At 31.9% G+C, this 23,996-nt stretch overlaps 1 protein-coding gene across 4 annotated transcripts in view; it reads right to left on the reverse strand.

Annotated features, from left to right (window-relative positions):
* The window catches only part of LOC108905990 (homeobox protein cut), a 184,991-nt gene that overhangs the window by 57,964 nt on the left and 103,031 nt on the right, over positions 1-23,996 (reverse strand). For all 4 annotated transcript variants that reach the window (XM_018709104.1, XM_018709102.1, XM_018709103.1 and 1 more), the window contains exon 2: positions 14,734-14,877. In XM_018709104.1, coding sequence (XP_018564620.1) covers positions 14,734-14,877 — 144 coding nt within the window. The remainder of the gene's footprint in view (positions 1-14,733; positions 14,878-23,996) is intronic.

The following is a 23,996-nucleotide window of genomic DNA, read 5'->3' on the forward strand; positions in this document are numbered from 1 at the left end:
TATTTTCATATAATTCCACAAAATAATATATTTTAATGAGTACAGTTTAATAATATGGGTGTATTAAATTCTACAATTTATATCTACTCTTGCGTTTGCAATAGAAAGTAGAAATAGAAATGTTTAACAAAATATTAAGGTACATCTGACCTTGACTAAATGGAACGCTATACGACAGATGCGCGGGTAAAGATCGTGAAAATTTATTACACGTAGGTACGGAGAGTGTGTAGCTGAGACTGCGCAAATTTGAACAAATAGATTCGATTGTAGACACTAAAAAAACAGATCGGTCAATGCAATCAAACGTATCAAAAAGCTCAATGCAGCAGATTTTAATAAAAGATATGCATCTGCATCCATTTAAAATTGAAATCAGACGATCATTTTAAGCATTTCAAACTCGTATATTAGATTAATTATGTAGAATTGCAAGTGTTGTTTTCGGTGTCCATCTTGGTTGCGAATAATTGTTCACTGAAAAACAGTCGAGGCGTGTAGAGGTGCATTTTCTGTGATAACAAAAAAAAATAAGCCTAAAGCGCGGATACGCTGCTCTTACAACAAGCGAAATAAGCAATTCAAGTAAAAATCCGTAGGAGAGCCCGAAAGGGTTGCGATTCGAATTGCAGCTTTTCCTTGCCAGCCGGCGAGCGCATGAATAAGGTAGAGGAGGGAATCAGCGATAATTCGGAGCCGGGCTCATACGCGTAGTTTTTCTTTCTTTGGCTTTCAGTGTCGGGAAAAAAACGATTGAAGGCTCCGCGGGATCCAGACGGCTATGGGAAAGCTCTATACTCTTTTGTTTTAATGTGTAAGATAATATATGCACATGCCTCAAATGGAACGTAATCATTAGACTATAAAAATAAGCGCGAGAGGGGGGCGCTTCTAGTTTTGTATTTTAAGGCTCGTGTTTCCTTATTAATTAACGACTGCGGAAGATTCATTCGCTTCTGGATACGTTCCAGAACTTGTTGCGTGATGTGTGAAAAACAAAACAACATATTAGTAACAATAGTTACTGTTATACTTTGCATATTTCTGATATAATTGAAGTAACTATAATTTATTTGTGCCAACAAAATGCATTAGTCATTACAGAACTTAGTAAAAATAGCGCTTCTAGAATTCATTGAGTAATGCGTGAAAATAGCGTCAGTAAACTAGGAACATTTTTGATATAATTGAGGTAACAATACAATTTATTTGTGGGAAACGTTAATTTATTAATCATTAAAAAATCAGTGTTCAGTGCCTAGTAAATATAAATCTTCCAAAATTCGTTAGATGACGTGTGAAAAACGCAAATAATTGCGCACTGAGTCAGTAAAGTAACTATATAATTTATTAATCGTTACAAATTTCAATGATTAGTAACAATAAATCTTCCACAATTCTTTAAGATATCCTTGAAGACACCAGTATAAGTAATAATAGTTATTTTTATAGTCAGTTTCTAATATAGTTGAAATAACTATATAATTTATTTGTGAGTAACAAAATTTATTAACCCTTACAAAATCAAGTGTTTAGTAAGAATAGCTCTTCTAAAATTTTCATTAGGCCATGCGTAAAAAGCGACAGTACTTCTGACGGTAATTAATGTAATACTGGGGCATTTCTTTATGTAATTGAGTTAATAATATAATTTATTTATGCAAAAACTAAATTTACTAATCATCAAAAAATCAATGTTTAATGCTTAGTAAGTAAAAATAAACCTAAAATGCGTTAGGTGACGAAAATAATACATATTAGTGGCAATAGTTAACATTATACTGAGTAAATTTTTGATATATTTTTGGTAACTACGCAGTATATTTAGACGAAAACAATATTTATTAATCATTAAACATTTCAGTGCTTAGTAAAAATAAATGAATTCATTACGCTATAAGTGAAAGACGGAAATAACGATATTAGTAACAATGTTACTTTTGCACTGAATCCATTTTTAATATAATTGACATAACTATATAATTTATTTGTGCATAAAATCCATGAGTTAGTTAAATGAGTAAAAGATGAAAGCAACAATATTAGTAATAATAGTTATTGTTTTAGAGAGCGAAACGCTAATACTATTGAGGTAACTATATAATTAATTTGTGCGTTACAAAATTTATTTTATATTAAAATATTCAGTGCCTAATAAAGATACAACTTCCAAATTCATGAGGTGATGTTTCGAAGATAAAAACAGTAGTTACTACTATACTGAACTAATTTCTGATATAATTGTGGTAACTACTATATACTTTATTCATGCAAAACAAAAATTTATTAACCATTAAAAAACTACGTTTGGAATGAATAAAATCAGTCCAGTTACACGAATCAGTAAAATTAATGTTCTGTGAATGGGTAGGATTTAAATTACTAATATTGTGTTAAAATATATCTCGATTTCGGCATTTATACCATACTGACAGCTCACTTTAGCGTGCAATTTGCAAATTGTGAATAAAAAGCAAGATTAAAATAACCGTATGTGATATACGCGTTGATTTTTATCTGGTTTTACTAATACGTCATCCCAAAATATGATTTATTAACGGCAATAACAATTTGTTACCCGTGATCTTACGGTTAGTTGTAATAAATAAATTAGTAAATCTTAATTTTACATTGACTACAACATAACTGTCCGTGTAATGTTTCAGTTTGATATTTTAGGAACTATTTATTTGGTAGAGTTTCATGGATGTGAAAGAGAAGTAGCCTGAATGTTACTTCATCGTTTGTCATTGTTCATTGTAAACGAATCATTAATATTAGTGACGCCAAGATTTAGGGATTTTTCGTTACCCATACCAGTCCTGCAATGTTGGTTGCCTAAGCTCGGTGGTCTGTATATTCTGCTGACCATGTTCCATTGACTGTATTCCACTAATTACAGCAGAGCGATTATAGGTTGTACGCTCATTATAAGACGGGGCATGATCAGATCTATTCAGAATATATTTTACAACTACTATTTAATTATCTACGGCTTTTTCCCATTCACTACTTCTGCAATAAACTCGCCTGAAATGGTAACTTACGTGAAATCCGAGTTCCGTAAGTGCATAGATTTTGCCAGCGCTATTTTATCGCGTAAATATGCTATAATTATTAAATAAATCTCCGGCTTATCTGAGCTATTCCTATAAATTACGAATGCGTTAACCCGCTCGCTGTTCGCCCTTTACTTTATAATTTATAACAATTCTGAAGAATTCAGTTTATTCCTATGAATATTTCCCGTCCTTATCTGCGAGGATCTCGCGCTAGCTGCACTGTAAATTGTGTGATGTATAGCAGCCCCGGCTCTTAAGTTTATTATATTGCATGTACGAGTGTATATTTGCCTAAAATAAATAAACGAGCCGCTTAAACGCTCGTCTTTAAGTCATTATCTAGTAGTCGGAGCCACCGCCGCCACTCTTTTGTTTGTTTCTCCATGGGTCTCTATTAAGGCGACGAAAAAATGCGCTTCTTACAAACAAACAAGAGACGATCATCGATCGCGGGTACGTTAACACCCCAAATAACCGGTTTATTTGTACTTACTAATTACACATTTGCGTTTTTATTGCACAGAACTGTCGTCGGCGATCCGAATCCGCATAAGAATAAAAAATATGTTTAGTTGAGCGTTTTGTAGCTGCTTCGTGCATTTATTGAAATTATTCTTGAACTGTGAAAGAGCTATCTACGCATTAGTTTTACGAGTCCAGACATCCCGTCATTGTCTTGGGAAATCTCTGAGGCGGAACATGGCGAGGGTCAGTTGTAAGACTAGATAAAAAAATGTGCTCGAAATTCATATTCAGCTGTTTTATAGTCCTGATAAATCTAGTACAAAATTTTTATTAAGAATTCAAAATTTATGGGACTCGGTTCAAAATGGGTTATAAACTTCCGATTTCTACACGAAAAAAAAATAATAATTTGCACAAGTCCTTTTATCCTAATTTGTTTTGTATAATTATTCATAACCAGGATGGCCACCAACAACAACACTTAACACTTATACAGTCCGTACAATATTTGTTGACAATGCCAAGAAAAGAATGAGCCAATAAAGTTCTGCTATCGGAACTACTGCAACAATTTACCACGTCAGGGGCGTGCCTTGAAATTTTCCGCGTTATTTTCTTAAAATAATTATATACGTTAAACCCGACACTCTTCGACAGGGAATTAATTTCGTTTCTTTTATTTTTCACCTCAATTGATTGCTACAACAAAATTATAGCTATTTATGGTACTACTGTGTTACTCTGGGGGATGTTTAGCCCTAATTTTCCCAAGTGACGTAACATACGAGTGTCAACCTAAATTGTATCTGTAACCAAGGGTTGTCAGTAAACAAACAATATTTTTTGAGTTGAAATCCTAAAACCAAGACGGAAAAAATGGAAAATGTGGAAATTCCATCTGAAATTTTAGAAATTTCATGATTGGAAAATCAACGAAGGGGTGAAAGGCGTAGATGAAAATGTCTTGCTGGATTATTTTTCCAATTTAAGTGAGAAATTAGCTCCATCCATATTGTGGACTAAATATTCCATGTTGAAGTCAACGTTGAGAGTTTACAAGAACATTGAAATTTCTAAATTCGGAAGACTAGTGGCATTTCTAAAATCTAAGCACAAACATTTTCAACTAAAGAAATACAAGGTCTTAGAAATAGAACAAATCGAACAATTTTTGCGTGAAGCCCTAGACGAAGATTATCTTATGAATAAGGTAGGTTCTACTGAATAGTTTAACTGAGTTATATTTATTAAATTTATTATTTTTAGGTGGCGTTGACATTAGGAGTTAGCTTGCCGTTGCGAGGAATTGACCCATCTATGCATAGACAATATAGAGAACAAAGGGCAGTTTTTCCAAATCATGATTTCAAATACTAAAACGAACAAACCAAGAAGCTTCGCTGTGTTAAATTAAGGATTTTGTGTTAATCCAATTGAATTAATTAAAAATATTTTAAGCTAAGGCTTCAAAATGTGCAGCATAAAAGGTTATTTTGCAATTTTCAAAAGGGAAAATGTGTTGGTATTAATAAACAATCAAAAATCCCTTAATGTTGTTGCTTTACAGCAAAATTGATATTGCTACAAAAGATACAAGGGGTGCAGACTCCTGGAGCAAGAACAAGCAAAGGGGCAACCTGTTCTATAAATTTACCACAATCACAAAATGATTCCAATAATCCTTTGGCATCAAATTACGGCCTTGCCATAAGTGTTAATGTTAATATTAATAAGTAGATTGTAAGTTTGTAGAATTTTAGGTTATTTGTTGACTTATTACTATTTCAATTTGGTTTTCTAATAAAAACTAGAAAAATAAACCAAACATTTGTCTTTTTAGATTTTTATAAGTCACTAGTGGGTTATGTCATAACTTAGTAGTGATTTATGACTTATAACTCACTAGTGACTTATAGGCCACATTATTTCTTTAAAACTAAATAAATTATAGTATCATTATATACAAGTGTTGGATAACTCTTTTATATGATATTTTTTTCAGTGTATAAGTGTATGGATGGTACTTAAGTTGGTTATCCGGCTTATTTGGCACAGTCCTGAGGGAATAAAGGTACAAAATAGATAAGATCATTCCCATTTATTGAATGATTTTTTTCAAGATTTGCAATTGAGTAATAGAATAAATTCATTTTAAGAAAGAGTTTCATATGTATGAACGTGTGTCGTAGTTCACTTCGTTTTCGAGATACAAGGTCAAGGTACTGAAATTAAAAAAAAATGCTCTGGGGGTGGTTGATGTGAACTGATGAAATTTGGGCACTGATTTATCTAAGTAGAAGTAAAAGCCTGTTAGGTTGACTTACAAATATGTCAACTTGTGGCGAAATTACGACGGTTCAGTATCACTGGGAGCCTCAGAATTTTGACACCAATAAATATTCTGTAAATTCGTGCTTTTTATTGCCCATGGAATTTCCAAGAATGCTGATCTCTTACAGTTTATTCGAAGAACAAGCAGTTTTAGAGTTTAAAAAATAATTGGCGTCGAATTAAAATTTCTACTTGAAAGAATTTTCTTTTTACATTCATATATAAAAAAGATTGTTTTTTATCTGAATCAAAGAGGTTGATAGCAACACCTTAAACTATCTTTTATTTTTTTGCAAATTTCTTTGGTTGGTACAATTTTTTAAGAAAAGGTGTTTTTTGGAAGTCTATTTAGAAAAAAAGATTTTAATTTTAAATTGTAGTTGTCAATTACAAATCGAGTGTTTAGGGATATTTTAGTCTAATTAAACTTATTTTTTTGCTAAATTCGATAATAATTAAATTGTTATTTCAATGTGACACAAATTATTTTTCTCAATGTATACACAAAGTCAAAAACGACTTTTTTCCAGTGTATACTAAAGTATGTAAAACATCGCCGTGCTGATAGGCTGACTCATACAAAACCTTTATTTTAGTTTTTTGTATAAATTAATGTTGTACCGTGGAGCAGAGCGACTTGGCACGAGGACAAATACAAATTTTATCGGGAAATTTATATAACGTTGTCGCCGTCTTTATTTCGTTTCGATACCGACTGTCCGGTTGGAGGGAGACGGAAAACCTTTTGTCACGTTGAAAATTTCGTCGAGGAAAAGATACAACGACACTATCGGTATTTATTAAGGTATTTTGTTTATTTTCGTTTTCCAATAAATATGTCGCCGTGTGGCATATAAAAACCGTATCGCTAAATTAATATCAACGATACGGAGCGTTTTATTTTTCCGAGATATTTTCGGGGACGCGTCTTAAATTTTAAGTGGCACCGGCGTCCGCAATTGTTTTTTCGTTACAGCGAATGATGACTGATGACATAAAATAGCTGTTCAAAATAAACATGCGAACGTAAATAGGATGATTCACGGGCTAGTACTAGACGGTGGAGGCGCTGGTGCCAATAGTCTTTCAAGAATTTCTCCATAGCGTCTTTTAATTTTCCCCCTTTTCCCTCGAAGAACCACAAAAATTCTCAGTTTTTCCCTCAAGTATTTTTTTTTAATAAAATACTAACCCAACCAGTCTAATACTTAAATTGATAGATGACATAAAAAGTACTTGGATCTGGAATGGAAAATATTTTTATAAGATAGTGTATTTTAAAAATAATGTATTTTGCTAAACGAGATACTCTATACTTTAATTCAGTCTTTTCTTTAAATATTTTTAGCTGTGTGGAGTATGTGTTCCATTAAAATAAAAGAAATTGATATGAAGGTTCTTACACTTTGTCAATTTAGTGATTTTAAAATGATAAATTCAATATCTTCATTTGCGTCTATAAAAACACAACAATTTCGACTTAAGAGGGAAAAAAATATCACTTTCGTATTAGCTTTTATTTTTTTAAAATATAATATATACATATTATGTATAGATTTATACGATATTAGTTAATAAACAAAATTGTACAATTCTCTTTTTTCAAAGTTTTTTGTATATCTACATTTTATATCTTTAAATTTCAGATTTTTACCACAAATAATCTAATTGCTGTTTTTCTCTCCTTTTCACTTTAATCTCATTTTCCCCACAATATAGGAAATTTGTCACGATTTGGCATCACTGGATAGTGTACATGTTCTGTCGCTTGCCTTGTGGAAGTCATATGACATTTTACTTACGCACTGTTCGGGATGTGGTCATTAGCGGGCCTGCATTATTTAGAAAAGGGACAATAATTTCAATTTTATTTTAATAGGACCATTTCGATTTTGATAAACGTTATTTAGCACTGGTACTGTTTCTAGTACTTAATCGTTTGTATTTCACTAATTATGTCAACAAATGAGTTATTTATCCATTACAAACAAAGGTGTGGATACTTCAAGTTTTCTCTTGTTAAACCTCAATAAACTATCATCAGTGAATATAGAGATAGAGATAGTGAATTGTGACCAACTGAAAGTTGGTCGCTATTACAGGAAAAGGGACAGGGATCTTGATAAGTTTACCCCCTGTGACATCATAAAAATTATTTTTCCAAATTTCACCATATGAAAGATCTGATTTTTCTCTATAACTTTTATTAAAACAGTTTTTCAGTATCTTTTCCCATTCAAAAGATATAAAATGATGTGTATTTGTCTTAATAAAGCCATAATGAATATAAACATTGAAAGTGTCTCATTTGCTATTGCAAATACTACTCAAGATGTAATGGTTTTTCACACGGATTACTTTTGTTTCTGATAACGAACATTTTAGTTGGTTTGCTGCAACCATCTACACCGCTACAAAGAGAATTTTGATTGCGCTGTTGAAATCATCCATATAAACTGCAAATACTATTTACAGATAATATATATGTTTTTTAGTTTTCGAGATGTGGACGACAATTTTAAATAGAACACTCTGTACATTGGCACTTTTATCATATCTTATTATGTTGTTAAATTGGCATATATTATACCTTGTTAACATCGCATTGAACTATTGTCATTGAACTATTGTCACATTGAATTATTGTCACATTAAATTGTTGAACTATCGAACTATTGTGAATTGTTGAAATATTGTAAATTGTTGAACTATTGGTAAATTGTTGAACTATTGTGAATTGTTGAACCATTGTGGAATTGTTGAACTATTGTCACATTGAATTATTGAACTATTAAACTATTGTGAATTGTTGACCTATTATAAATTGTTGAACTGTTGAAATGAGTTATTGAACTATTGAATTGCTGAATTGTTAAAATTATTGAATTGTTGAACTATTATCACATTGAATTGAATTGAACTATTGCCACATTGAATTATTGAACTACCGTCATATTGAGTTGAATTATTGTCAATTGAAATGAACTATTGTCACATTGAACTATTGTCGGCGTGATGAATGTTGACATCTAGTGGTAGGATCACATAATTTGTGTAAATTTAGACAAAAGAAATAAATAAAATGAAGTTATATAATCCCCACACATTTTTACAGAAAATAAGTTGTATTGTTTTGTCTGTGTTGTACTATTTCTTAACTTTTTTAGATTTTTGAAATATAAATTAAATCGTCTATTGCTCCCGATTACAACTACTACTCTGTAACTTTTGTCCACAGAACAATTCGTCTGTCGTCAATTATTTCGTCGTTTATTTTGACACTAGACGTTTCTTGGAAGAATTTTACGCATTCTTCCAATTTCGGATTAAGTCGGTCAGAAATTCCAGTGTGCGTCGGGCGATTATTTTGCGTTTAATCAATATCCAGCCATTGAACTTAGATTATTTAATTTTATCACCAATTCATTTGTAGAAATATAGACGGAAACGGAAGTCGAGTCGGGCTCTAGCGACTTATCGAAAAGCGTTATCAGTTTTTGTCTTTGTTTCTGTACGGCTTTTTTTTGACAAATGCGAATTCACACATGCGTGAAACAAATGAATTCTGCAATAACAAATGAGTTAGCACCGGAAGCGAATAATGGCGTATTATGGTATATCGTACCCGGTGGTAAAGGTATTGATGGTATATTTAAATTTTATGTTGCCGAGTCCATTAAAAATCATGAATATTCCATCGTTAATTACTGAAACTATGTAATTTGCCCGATAGGTTATTTAGGAATTGTTGGATTTACATAAGTGCCGATTTATATTGAAAAAAAGCGCCTGGCAGGAAGTCACGGGTGGCTACACCTCCGACATACAGGGTGTTCGCATTCAGAACAAAAAAAAGAACAATAACAATACTTATTGCATCTAGATACGTTGTCCTAGTCATTGGAGTGTACACATTAAAGTGCATACCAAAATACTAAAGTGTTCTTTGGTCTATAGGGCACACTTACGATTCTAGATAGATCAAATATTGTAGAACAAATTTGTTACAGTTTTGTAAACATTCCGAATACCACAACTAAAGTGTATGGAAAAAAACTAAAGTGCTTCTTGGTCCCTCTGATACCTTTACATTCTAGATAACGCTTTTTAGTCCGTGTATTATAGTACTATATTACTATTCAAGCTTGTTATAGTTATTACCAGCATCCGAAATCACATCTAAAGTGCGTAATAAAATATTGAAATATTTTTAGTCTCCTGAGACCCACTTTAGCTCTTAGATATGTATCAACTTTGTTAGTCTTCAAAATCATTTTAACCAATATAACTAAAGTGTGAATCAAGAGACAAATGTTTTTAGTTCCTTGAGACTTATTTTAGCCACTAAATATGTATCCATTCAAGTTCGCTACAGTTATTACAAGCAATTAACGTACTATTGACCAAGTATGTTTCTTAGCATTCTGAATACTATAATTAAAGTGTATATCAAAAGACTAAAATGCTTTTCTCTTTTCTCCTGGACACACTTTAGCTTTAGCAGCTACGTAGCTCTGTATATTACATATCTAGATATGCAATATACTACTAGCCGAACCTGTAACAATTATTACAAGCATTCGACATACCACAACTAAAGTGCATAATAGAAGAAATTTTTTTAGTTCCTCGGGAGCCACTTTAGCTTCTAGATATATAATATATTACAAACCAAGTATGTTACGGTTCTGCAAACATTCTGAATATCGCAACTAAAGTATGTACCTAAGACTAAAGTGTTATTTAGTCCTCCAAAGTACATTTTACCTCCTAGATAGGTAATATCATATTGACCGAGCCTCTCATTGTTTTGTGGATCGGATTCCGAGGAAAATCGCTCTCTCTGTTTTTTTTTGTATACCAGAATGATTCTACAACTAAAGTTTATTATTTAGCTAACAAATAGATTAGTGTCAATTAAGAATTGCCTAAAATCGATTTGTTAGAATTACAACGGCAAGTGAGCCGTCACGACGATGAGGAATTAAACAGTTTATGTACGCGACTGCGTGAGCCAGACAATAAAAACCGTGCTCGGAGGATCCAGACCATACAAATACTGCATTTTATAATTAATAAATTAAAAGATGGGAAAACTAACAGCTGCGTTGCCTGGAAATAAATATTGATAGCGCAATACAAAGCACCCAATACAGATTGATGCTGAAACTTAGGACGCGGTGTTGATGTTTTTTCTGGTAACTACTTAAGTACTAAGCAGATTATATACGAGGGGCCTCGTCGCTTTTGCTGCACGTCGGCCAGTGGTAGGGGTTTCTAAGGAGCGCTAGAAGAGGCCGGTCGGCGTGGAGGAACAATTTCGGCTCGCGTTCACCTGTTTCTTTTAAACCGATTACAAGAGAAAATAAAATCTATTTACCCGGATTTTTGCCGCGTTACAAGCTATCTTGGTGGTTCAATAGCATCTAGGGTGAAAAAAGTTAACCGTAGATTAGAGGAGATCAACCTATATTTTGTAAAATGAGCGGAGAAGTGAAGGGACGATTTTCCTGTCTAAATTTACGATAATTTTCTTATATTTGACATTTAACATTGAAATCTTTGGGAAACTAAATTTTCAGAAATTTTTCAAGCGCTATTGTTCATACTTACTATATCATTCGTCTTTACAAAAAGTATTTTCTCTAACACTAAAGTGTTTTAAAATAATTAATTAATAAGGCTTTTCTCAGCATTCTGAATACCACAACTAGAGAGTGTACTAGGAGATTCAAATGGTTTTTAGTCCCTCGAGGTACATTTTAGCCGCTAGATATGTAACTACCCAGGTTTGTTACATATATTATATTAGGGCTAACACGACTAAAGTGCATACAAAATTAAAATGCTCTAGTTCCTCTTTATCCACCTAGATATGTAATATACTATTGACCAAGTATACAGTTTTCTTAGAATCCTGAATACCATCACTGAAGCGTATACCAAGAGACTAAAATATTTTTTAGTCCCTCGGTATACTCTTTAGCTCTAGCAGCTACGCAGCTCCGTATATTATATATCTAGGTATGTAATATACTACTAGCAAAGCTTGTAATAGTTATAAGCATTCGACATACCACAACTAAAGTGCAAAACAAAAGATTAATATTTTTTCAATCCCTTTAGCTTCTAAATATATTATACACTATAAATCAAAGTGTGTTACAGTTTTGCAAACATTAAAGTGCGTACCGAAGACTAAAGTGTTTTTAGTCCCTCGGGACCCACTCTAGCTTCTAAATATATAATACACTATAAAACGAGTTAGTTACAGTTTTGCAAATATTCTGAATAACACAACTAAAGTGAGAACCGAAATACTAAAGTGTAGTTTTATGTTTCAAAAGAACTAATTAGATTTATATAATAAAGATAATGATAAATAGTGGTTTTGAGGCTTTTCTCGGTATTCTGAATACCATAACTAGAGTGTGCACCAGGGGACTAAAATGTTTTTTAGTCTCTAGATATGTAACTATCCAAGTTTGTTACAGATATTACAAGCATTAGGGCTAACATGACTAAAATTAAAATGCTATAGTTCCTCTTTATCCACTTTAGCACCTAAACATGTAATATACAGTATGTTACAGTTTTATTAGCATTCTGAATACCATCACTGGTATACACTTACCAAAAAACTAAAATGTTTTTTAGTTCATCGGTATACACTTTAGTTTCTTTAGCTACGTAGCTATGTATATTATAGATCTAGATATGTAGCATTCGAAATACCACATCTAAAGTGTATAGCAAAATATTAAAATGTTTTTAGTCCGTCGTGACCCACTTTAGCTTCTAAATATATTATTATACACTGTAAATCAAGTGTGTTACAGTTTTGCAAATATTCTGAATAACAACTAAAGGGAGTACCAAAACACTAAGGTGAAGTTTAATATTTTAAAAGATTAGTCTTTTATAAATAAAGGTAATATCTTCCATCATTACTCTTGCTAGCAACAAATTAGACTTTTATACTCTACTTAAAGAATTAACAATTTTTGGTCTATAGATACAAGATAGATTATATGTTTTGTGTTCTGTATTTCCAGTCCTACAAATAATATCTGCTAGCATATTCCAGTAATAAACTTATAAATAAAATGATTGTTATGCAGGGATATGATGAACAGAAGAACATTAGATAATAAGGACGAAATTGAAAAGTATGAACTGACCGTAAGGGTTGGGAGACCCTTTTTGGGGAAATATAAAGGGACTGTAAATGGATCTCAATATGAAATAATAAATTAATGAAACCAGCGTCGGTAGAAATTCGATACTACGTACGGGGCTGGCCATTAATTATTATATTTTAAAATGCGAGCATATATTCGATAAAATGTTATATTATAGACAAAAGACTGAAGGAAAGAGATTGTCTATAATATTATTGTCAGTTTCAAGGGAATAACCATTTTTGGCAGTTGACAGAAATATCAGCGTAAAGGTTAAAGTACGTGGTAGCTTTTTCGAAGAGCCTGATTGGTCAATTAAAAAAGACTCATTTCTGGTATTTCTGCAAGAAATTTAACCAAGTTAACTTTTCAGCTTCTATTATTGTCTGCCTCTTTTCAATATTTTGCGCCTTTGTCCATACAAATATCGAAATTACACTGTTGATTGTTAACTATTGTGTCCGCTGATTTCTGTCAATCCCTAGATTTTATTAAGTAGTTTGACAGCCGCCGGAATAGTCAGTGTACAAATAAAATATTTGACAGCCTGTCAGATGTCAGATTAGCTTACGGCGGAGCCATTGCGGAGAAATAATGAAGCAAGACAGTTGAACATCGAGAGACGCCTGCTTATTGTATTTTAAAATGTACAAATACATTCTTTGTGACATTATTAAGCCGTTTGACAGTTGTCGGACGTGTTAGCGTAAAAATAACGAATGGCAACCTATCGTGTGTGCGTACGGTGCTGCCACTGCGGACAAACAACGAAGCTGGACGGTTGAACAGCCGACAAGCGTCAGATATGCCTGGAATAAAGAACCATTCACGTGTCGGAGATAATTAAGCTAGAAAAAAATACGCTGTTACATTATTAATCGCCGCGAATGGTATTTCTTTCAATTCCGTCAGACCAGAAAATATTTATCCAATTACTCCTGTACGATTCACGCGGTATATTTATAAATATGTCTCCCCAAACAAAATATAAAAATAGCCCGCCGAACTACTAGATTATCTCGTAGTAAGTGTTTTCGTTTTGTGACTAAGTAGTATTTTTAAGTCCCAACGTTCCAGGCCGCTCGAAAATCACTCTATCATCGACCGAACGGCAACAGAGACCCCCGCTAAAAACAAAAGAATAACAATGAGGGCTCCAAAATCACGCGAAGTCCTTACGCCCGGTTTATCGCTGAAGATAAGGCCGGTGCATTATCGAATATATGTCATGATACTTAGATATACAAAGAAAATGCCCTGATATTAATTGCTGCCTTGATTTTCAATTATTCCTTTTTTGTAGATGGAAACGAACCGAGCGATAGCAATTTTAAAGGAACCTCGCAGATATTATCAGCCGCGGCTACGTCGTTTATCAATCGCGAACAAAAATGTACAGCCAGAACTACGCAGTGCGCAAAGTCGGGGCGTTTCGGTTTGCTCGTTTCCTTACAAAGATACACAATTAAATAAGTTAATTAAATAAATAAGACACTCTCGCGCTTAACCATAGAATTAGAGAAATGGGTTAAATTATTAACAGGTACCTAGGTATTGCAAAGTACTAAAAATGTTGACCCAAATCTCACAGCGATAACACACGTTTTGTCGCTTAGTGTGAAAGGGGCTTTATAATCACCCAAACACGTAGTTTTTGGTAGGATTTATTTAAAAACGGGTACCAATCGACTTACCTCTTTGTCTTTGGTAGCGATTTCTGTTTCGAAACTTTGCCTGTCCATGTTCGATGTGTCCTTGTTTTCGCAGTTGTTCGACGTGTTGTTCGCTGATAGTTGTTCCTTGAGCGTTGTCACTTCTTTTTCCGCAAGTGTTGCTCTCTGCGAAAAATAAAGTCTAATTAATACAATACAGTAACTTTTTTTGTAATAGTCAAAGTCGAAAATAAAAATATAATAATGTCTATTAAGTATCTCTGAAGATGTTCGATTTAAATTGATGAAACTTGGAATAGCGTTCCATTTTATTTAACTTTTGTTAACAACCGAAAAAAATAGAAAAAACTGTTTTTTCCTTTTTTCCGAAATAAAAAATTGGAAAAATGAAGAAACCTGAAATAAAAACACTCTTATTGAAAATAACAAAAAGGTACGCAATCTTAATTTCTCACGAGTAAACAACAAAAAGAAACAAAATTTCGATTAACGACACTTAAAGTAGTTGCTAATCAAATATCAACATAAAAGCAAACTGAAGAATAGAACTTAAAAAAAAATATTCTTTTGCAAATGCACATAAAAGATCAAATCTTGTGATTTTTTAGCTTCAAAAAGCGGAAATTAAAACGATTTCTAAAAGTTAATTTTTATATTACATTATTTTATTGGTTGACTTGTAAAGATATCTTAGATTTTAACGAAAATTTACTTATTTTGTTTTTGTTTCAGTTTTTCTGAGAAAAAAATCGGTTTTCATCCGACACCCAATTGTTCCGAAAATTTTGGACCTCTAGCCAGTAGTATTGACAATTAAGATATGACATACTTTGTAGGTTGTATGTACAGGGCGTTTCATAACTCTACCGACACAGAACATGCAAGTGTTAAAATATGCCGATTTGATAAGTAATATTTTTTTCTGGAATGTATCGTTGAAGAGATTGGCTTCTGAAGATGAGTGTTAAATTTTGGAAAACAATAATATTTCAGCAATGCCTTAACATAGAGCAACCAAATTTGGAACATGACTTGCGTTTATTGTTATCTTTAATTGGTAAAAATATGAGTTTGTTGGAAGCTCAATAAGGGCCTGACTAGGGGCAGGGCGCTCTTAAAATGATGATTTCTTTTATTACAGGAAATTTAATTTAAAAAATTTTTTTATTCTTACAATATTTTCGTAAAAATAACGGTTTTTGAGATAACAGGGACTTTGTAAAACAGCCTCATTACTAACTGAATCGGACAAAAAATAAAGTATGCAGTTTTACGACTAGTAGGCTATGATTTCATGTGTCATATTTGACGTTTACAAAAAAGTATCAAGAAAAAACAATTTCATTAAATTAGATTCTTTATTTAGTTTTTAACATATTAAACAAAGAGGAACCTTACAAACAAAACCTTAACAAATTCAACTTTAACCGCATGAACTACCGATATCGTTAAATAGCACTACAATAACTATTGAAAATGGTCACTATTTTCTCCAATACATAAATTGTGGATTATTTTTTATGGGGTTGCATTTATTATTTATACGATTCCATAAATATGCTTCAGATACAACCGGTGTAAAATAAACAAATTCCTTTAAAGCCCCCTCAGAGAAAGAAAATACATCTATTCAGATATGGTGAACTTGGTGGCCAGTTTTCTGGACCATTGTTTCCTCGTCCTATCCATCTATTCGGGAACTGCTGCTTCAAGATGTGTCGTACATTAGCACTAAAATGCGGTGGAGCACCGTCGTGCAACAATGAGAATTAAATAAAATTAATAGAAATTGTCATTCTTATACAGTGTGTCCAATATAAGGATGGGATAGCATTAGGATATAGGAAACAGCAAATTAAAAAAAAACCGGGGTTTTTTATACCTAACAATATGCCGTTTAGAAAGTTTTAAAATTCCGGGTAGTTCCGGAGATATCCGGAAAAACCCGAAATTTTGCAAAATCGTTTAATTTTTTCTGGCTTTAAAAACGAAATTTAAAATAAATTGTATATTTGCAGTGCCACTTTTTTCTCTCTATCCAACGGCGTCAATATTTTTGCAATCCGACGTTTCGTCTTCGAGGGGCCATCATCAGGTTAATTTTTTCAAATACGTCGCTGCTATTTTTGTAACAAATTCTAGTCATTTCTAATTCTGAATTAGATGATATTATTATTGTAATCGCTTAAGAAGGTTTTTAGCTTGTTTTAGCTATCACTTAAAATTTTTCCTGAGTACAGCTCTGAACGCTTTCGAAATATCTATTGCAGGAAGTCACAACAGTATAAAAGTCAATAAAGCACATAATATCCAACAATTTTTTTTGATCAATAATTTAAAAAAAGTTGTACCTAATAAAAAAATAATACGAATTTATGAAATGTTTTATTATTTCTAATTAGTATTGCTAATAGTAGTAGCTGTATTGACTTTTCAATTGTTATGACTTACTTCAATAGATATTTTGAAAGCGTTCAGAGCCGTACTCGGGAATAATTTTACATGATAGCTAAAACAAGCTAAAAATTTTTTAAGCGATTACAATAGTAATATCATCTAATTCAGAATTAAAAATGACTAGACTTTATTATAGAAATAGCAGCGATGTATTTAAAAAAATTTACCTGATGATGATTCCTCGAAGAAGAAACGTCGGATTGCAAAAAAGTCGACGTCATTGGATAGAGCGAAAAAAGTGCCAATGTAAATATGCAATTTATTTTAAAATTCGTTTTTAAATAAAGCCAGAAAAAAATAAAACAATTTTGCAAAATTTCGGGTTCTTCCGGATTTCTCCGGAACTACCTGGAATTTTAAAACATTCTAAACGGCATATTGTTAGGTATGAAAAAACACAACTTTTTTCTAATTTGTTTGTTCAAAGAACGAATTTTGCGTTTAATTTGGTACATTATTAGCCCAAATTTTACAAAGTTACGAATCACAAGAAATTTTTTAATAAATAAGATTTTTTTTTTATTTAAACGTAATGTAGGTATCTAGTTTTTTTATAAGAAATAATCCAACAGTCTTCTAAAGTTAAGACACGGACTTAGAAATCACCCCGTACAAACTCGAAAGAAAATTTAAGGAAAATGCAAAATATGTTTTTTAAAGTAGTTTGAAAATTTAAAAATGATTAGTCTTTATTTTTAATGAATTTGTTATAACAAAAGATTAGTTTAAATATTTTAATATAGTTATTATGTGGTTTTCATGATAAAAAATATATAAGCAGTTAATTCTTTATATGTTGATGAGTGATATTCTTTTAGGATGTACCTACATACATTTTTTTCAAGTTTGCATCAATAAATTTTTAAACTAATAAAACAGCGCCGCCATCTCAAAGTTTCCATCGGCAGGGGCGATAAACAAGAAAGTTTTTAATAAAGATAGTGCTGTTATTTTTTACGATATGTTATAATAAATAGGGCGAGGGCGTCGGAATCCCATGAAAATTTGAATAACTGATTACCCCTATTTCCCATTTTCCTCTCCCGCGAATATATAAGAAGATCATTATTATTACGGGGTATCAGACCCGTAAAACAGTGTCTAGAGTTTGAATTAAAAATCAAAATATATTGCCCCGGCATATATCCCTTACTTCGGGTTTAATAATAAACTCACTTATCCAGCGGCGTGCCCGATTTATTTCCAAACTCTTATAAAGGACCCCGTAAATGTGCAAAATAATATTTTTTCTAACTAGCATATATTTTATTGTTTATTTTATTATTATTACCATTGCAATATACAGGGTGTCCCGAAATTCATGCAACAAAATTTGGTCACAGATTCTTAGGACAAATTTAGGGGACCCGTATTTTTTCTTTTTGCCAACTGGCCCCCTCTTTCGGAGTTACAGCCCCCTGAAATATGCCCCTAAAAAGTCTTTTTTATATCTCAAAACCTTGTTGTACGAGAATCACTAAATTTGGTACACAGGGGTTTTATGACATGTGGAATCTCACAGTGCTACGCTTTTTGACGAGAATCCCCCTTAAGACACTTTTTCGTGGGCCCCCTTGTCTTTGGAACCAGAAAAATTTGGTCGCAAATTAGATTTTTTTTAAAATTATTAGTTAGCTAGAAAGACATTGAATTTAGAAACTTTTTTGTCTCTTGATATTTGTTTCGTAAAACGCAATGTTTTTGAGGAAAATGGCGAATCACGATATGCATTCGATCACATTTTGACATTTTTCTCGAAAACATTGCCTTTTACGAAAAAAGTATAAAGGGACAAAAAGTTTCTAAATTTAATGGCTTTCTAGTGGACTGATAGTTTTTAAGAAATTTAAACATGCGACGAAATTTTTTTGGCTCCAAATACCAGGGGGCCCACGAAAAATTGTCTTAAGGGGGTTCCCCGCCAAAAAACGTTGCACCATCAGATTCCACATGTCATAAAACCCCTGTGTACCAAATTTAGTGATTCTCTTACAATAGGGTTCTGAGATATAAAAAAAAGATTATTCTTAGAGGCGGACGGGTCCCCTAAAGTCCTAAGAATCTGTGACCAAATTTTGTTGCATGAATTTCGGGACACCCTGTATGGTTGGTTACAAACACAAAAATATAGATCCGTTTTCAAAAAAAAATTAATGTTTAATATTTTTAACTTAGTATTATACTTAAAATAGATTTTACAGGTCCTAACGGGAATATTTTTTTTCACTTGTCACATCAGAAAAGTCTCTTTTTTATTTAATAAATGTAAGTAACCTTAGCTGATTTCCTAGATAATGAGAAATAACATTACAGACATTTAATACTTAAGCCAAAAATTGAAATCTAGTTGTTTAAAATTTAAAAAAATTGGAAAAATATGGAGTATGAGCTTATTCACTAGGATTTATATAATTTTTTTGCCATTGGTTCTTATATTTTTCAATATACTATATGAAATAGTAGGAAAGTATATATAGATTTTTCTGATGTGACAAATGGGGAAACTGTTCCCCTTAAACCTGATAATTTTAATCCTGCAATGTCTACAAAATACTAGCTCCAACAATCCTCACTGTAAAAATAATACTGAAGAATTGTATGAACAGAATTTCATTGTCAATTTGAAAGTTAAGAACAGTGGGACAAAAAAAAGTTTCTTACTACAGTCAGTATGCTAAATGAAAGTCGAAAAAACATACAAAAATAAATTAATTCCCACATACGATCCGAAAGCTACAATCAATTCTGTATATTCACAAACATGCAACAGAAGTGAGTGAACTTTACTCAAATAAGAGTTTCTGCTAGCTATCAAGTGAGTAAGTTTTGAATCTATTCTGAGTATGCAAATCAAATTAAGAATTGACTTTTTCTCTAATATGATTTAAAAACTACTATCGAGTAATTTTGCACTGTGAAACATAGTATGGGGTGGGATCACTCAATGAGGACATTTACTCCGATTTAGTTACAAGTGTACCAAATACGTATTTATCTGCAGAATTTATTTAACGGGTACCTATATTTGAGTGAAAGTATTCAGTCTTAGTTCAAATATTATCACAAATGAGTTAAATTATCAAAGTGCTCAATATTGAGTGAAAATGTACTCAATAATTTCACTCAACGGATTTACTCTGTACTTTTATTGCCTTCACACCGATTTTTTTAGTGTATGTTGTGCTATTCTGCTACTACAAGAGATTCCTATTGTACACTGTAAATAAATCAGTCTGAGTGAAGACTGAGAGAATCCATCGAGTGAAATTATTGAGTACATTTACAGTCAATATTGGAAATTTTGATAATTTTATACATTTTTGATAATATTTGGACTAAAACTGATAGTTTCACTCATAAAATTTTAGTTGTATCTACTCATACTAACAGAGGAAAATTTTACTCAATCGAGTGGACAGAAACTGATACATTATTGAGTGAAATTGAGTGAAAATAGTCCAATTTTTCTCACAGTGCAATTTCACTGCAGTTTTATAAACCCTTGTTTTTGTTTTGGTATATTTTTACTATCTATATCCAATATATCGCAAAATGTTTTAATTAAAAATACAAACCATTTTTCGTTGAACTGTTTTTGATAATTTTTGATAATTTCCATTATCGACAACATAAAAAATATATCTATAAAACAGTGTGAGCTTCACCAATTTATGCGTTCAAATAACGATTAAAAAATATTTTTCCTTGAAGGGAAATTGACACAAAATTACAAACATTTGTGGTTAGAAGGGAACCCTGTCCGCGCGCCGCTGGCAGCTGTAAACCAGCCCGCGGTGTGGATGAAACGCTGCGCTATTGTTTTTATAATAACATTGAGATATTACCCTATGCGGTATAGAAAGGTGGCTATGAACATATTTCACGTAATAAGGCGCTGGGGCGAACTCCGCGAAAAATTGAACATCGCTCTCCTCGCGAATAATAAGATGGCCATGGAAATACGTAACAGTCGAATAACGCTGCCTTATTATTACGCCTTTTTACATTCGGATGTCTTTCGAAGCCATAAATAACGTGTAAATCGTTTTATTTATTATTTTCTTCGAGGTGGGTGGAAAGGAAGTGGAAACGAGGTGCATTTTAAAGCGGGGAAAAAGTTTGGATTGCTGCATTGTCATGTCGTGAATTTGAAATTTTTGAGAACAGATGAATACCACCAAAATAATGCTAATATCCTAGGTTTTACCATTAATTCTTCGGAGTGTTTTATTATTACCGAGACATAAGCAACGAGAGTTGCTCCTTTCTTTCATATGTACAGGGTGTCCAAGTGAAAAAAAATCATTTTGAGTTTTGTTAATATTTCGAAAACTTTTTCCATACCTACCTTGAAAATTTTGTGCTTTACTTTATTATAAAGGTGTTATGGTAGTAATTAAGGAATATTTATAATTAAAATAAAAAAGAATGTATGTTGAAACTCTCAAAGGAATTATCTCTTGTTCTTGTCTCTAGTGCCCGCCACCGTCATTTTGAACAAAGATCAATACGAAATTTAGCCATGAAGACTTGGTTAAATTATTTCAGCATTACATGATGAAATATTCCATGTTAAAAAGTACACTGAATGTCAAAAAAATGTAAATTTCCAAAACTAATACCATATTTGAAAAGCAAATCAGTTGGATATCGTCCGAAAGAGTCCAGAATTCTAACGAAAGAGGAAATTGGGAGATTTTTACAAGAAGCACCTGATAATAGATTTCTGCTAGAAAAGGTAATTCAAACTAATATCAATCGATGGATTTAACTAATTTTGAACTTTTCAGGTCATTTTAATAATTGGTGTTTGTGGAGCTTTGAGAAGAGATGAGCTACTAAAGATAACGAACGATGATATTATCTTTTTCAAGGTTAAAATGGTTCAGTTAACAGAGTTACACCATAAAACTTAAAAGATAATATAAAATTTTCATTTTCATTGTTCTGAACAGCTGTCTAGTCTCTACGAGGAGTTGAAAAGAGGAACATTTTTATTTTTTATTGTATGAAAAAAAAGTCATTATTGTTAAAAAAATTCCATTAAGTTTTTTGTTCAAATGCAGAAAAATGTAGCGCTAACATTATTCGGGGACTCTATTAAGAAATAGTATTACAGTGCTTGTAATGCTTTCGTATGCAACAATTTTGCTTAAACTTTTAAATGAAAAAGGGGAGTTGAGATTTATAACCAACAACCTTGTACATATTTAATGAAGACTACTACAGAAGCAATTTTAATGATGTAGATATAATGCTAAGGTCCAATTTACCACCACCGAGTTTATTTTAATATATTTCATTTAATTAGATTTCGTTAAATTTCTCAGTTACACCACTGACTTCGCACGCAAATGTCAAACCCGAGGGGTGGATAACTCAATAAAAATTTGTACACAGATTTTAAATCCCACTTAATTAGGACTGATTTAAGTACTATTTTTCAATTATCCAGATTTAACATGATTTAATTGACAAATTAAGAGATTTAAATTGAGATTTAAAAACTTATTAAATTTGATTTAAGGACATTTCTTTGGATTTAAGGAGATTTAGTTAGATTTAAGGTACTGGATGGTGATTTATATTGATTTAAAAGTGATTGGACCAGAAATTTAACACAAGTCAATATTACTGACATTGTTTTTGCCTCAGTTAAAATGATTTTACTAATGTAAATTACCAAAGTGGAAGCAACTTCCAATTATCAATGTTTTTTTTTATATTTGCTTACTTACACTATACGCGTGAAAATAAGCTGCAAATATAAAATAATGTTTAATAAAAGTTTATGTTATATTTCTATATATTTTTAAAATCTTTATACATTTTCTCAATCTGTAGTGTATCATATCTTTTATTTGTAAAAGGTTCGTTTCCACATATGAGAATTGGTCCATAAAAAATAAAATCTCTCTACGTCATGAACGTCTTCTTTTTTGGCCATATACAGGGTGTCTCATAATTAGTGACCAATAATTTACTACTTAATTCTATTGCTAACAATAAAAATATGTTTTCATACATATAAACATGGGTCGATAAAAGCGTCCTAAGATAGCCCCTAAAAGGGACCTCAAGAAATTAAATTTTTTTAAATATTTCCGAAACGGGTTGAAGGATAATTATGCATTCTGACACCATTAACGCGCATTAAAAGTCGAAATAGATTATGATAAAATTTTTGAAAAATATTAGTCAGGGGCGTCTCAATTGGGAGGGTCGTTGGCTAAAATTTGCCCCAATTTTTTTACTTGTCGAAATGTTCAAATTCAGATGCCAACGTATAATGAACTTCACTTCCTCTACAAAAAAGGTACTCTTTATTTCTTTCGATAAAATGCTCCATTTCCGAGAAAAATGGATTTAAACATTTCATTACATTACCTCAATAAAATTTAAAAAAATTTTCTTGGATACCTAAAATACCACTATGAATTTTGATATGTCATCATTGTAATGTACAATGTGGAAAGTGCTTAGAGCTGAAAGCACTTAAAGCTAGCGAATCTCGTTAGCTTTGCTTATGCATGTTTTGGCTATTGCGAATTAAGGAGGCAGTTTATGGTCTTATGAAAATTTAAATCACGATTTAATAGATTTATAAATATTTTTTGGCGATTTATAATGATTTATAGGAATTTAAAGGAATTTTAATAGATTTAACGCCTCCAAAGGTGATTTAAATAGATCTAAAATTATATAAATTGATTTTAAGACAACTGTATTGATTTAATAAAATTTATAGAGATTTAATTTGATCTGAGCTAAGAATGTACACGGATTTAAGGGAGTTGTCCACCCCTCGGTCAAACCCTATTAACGAG

This window comes from Anoplophora glabripennis, unplaced genomic scaffold (genome assembly GCF_000390285.2).
Source record: "Anoplophora glabripennis isolate ALB-LARVAE unplaced genomic scaffold, Agla_2.0 scaffold242, whole genome shotgun sequence".
Taxonomy (NCBI): domain Eukaryota; kingdom Metazoa; phylum Arthropoda; class Insecta; order Coleoptera; family Cerambycidae; genus Anoplophora; species Anoplophora glabripennis.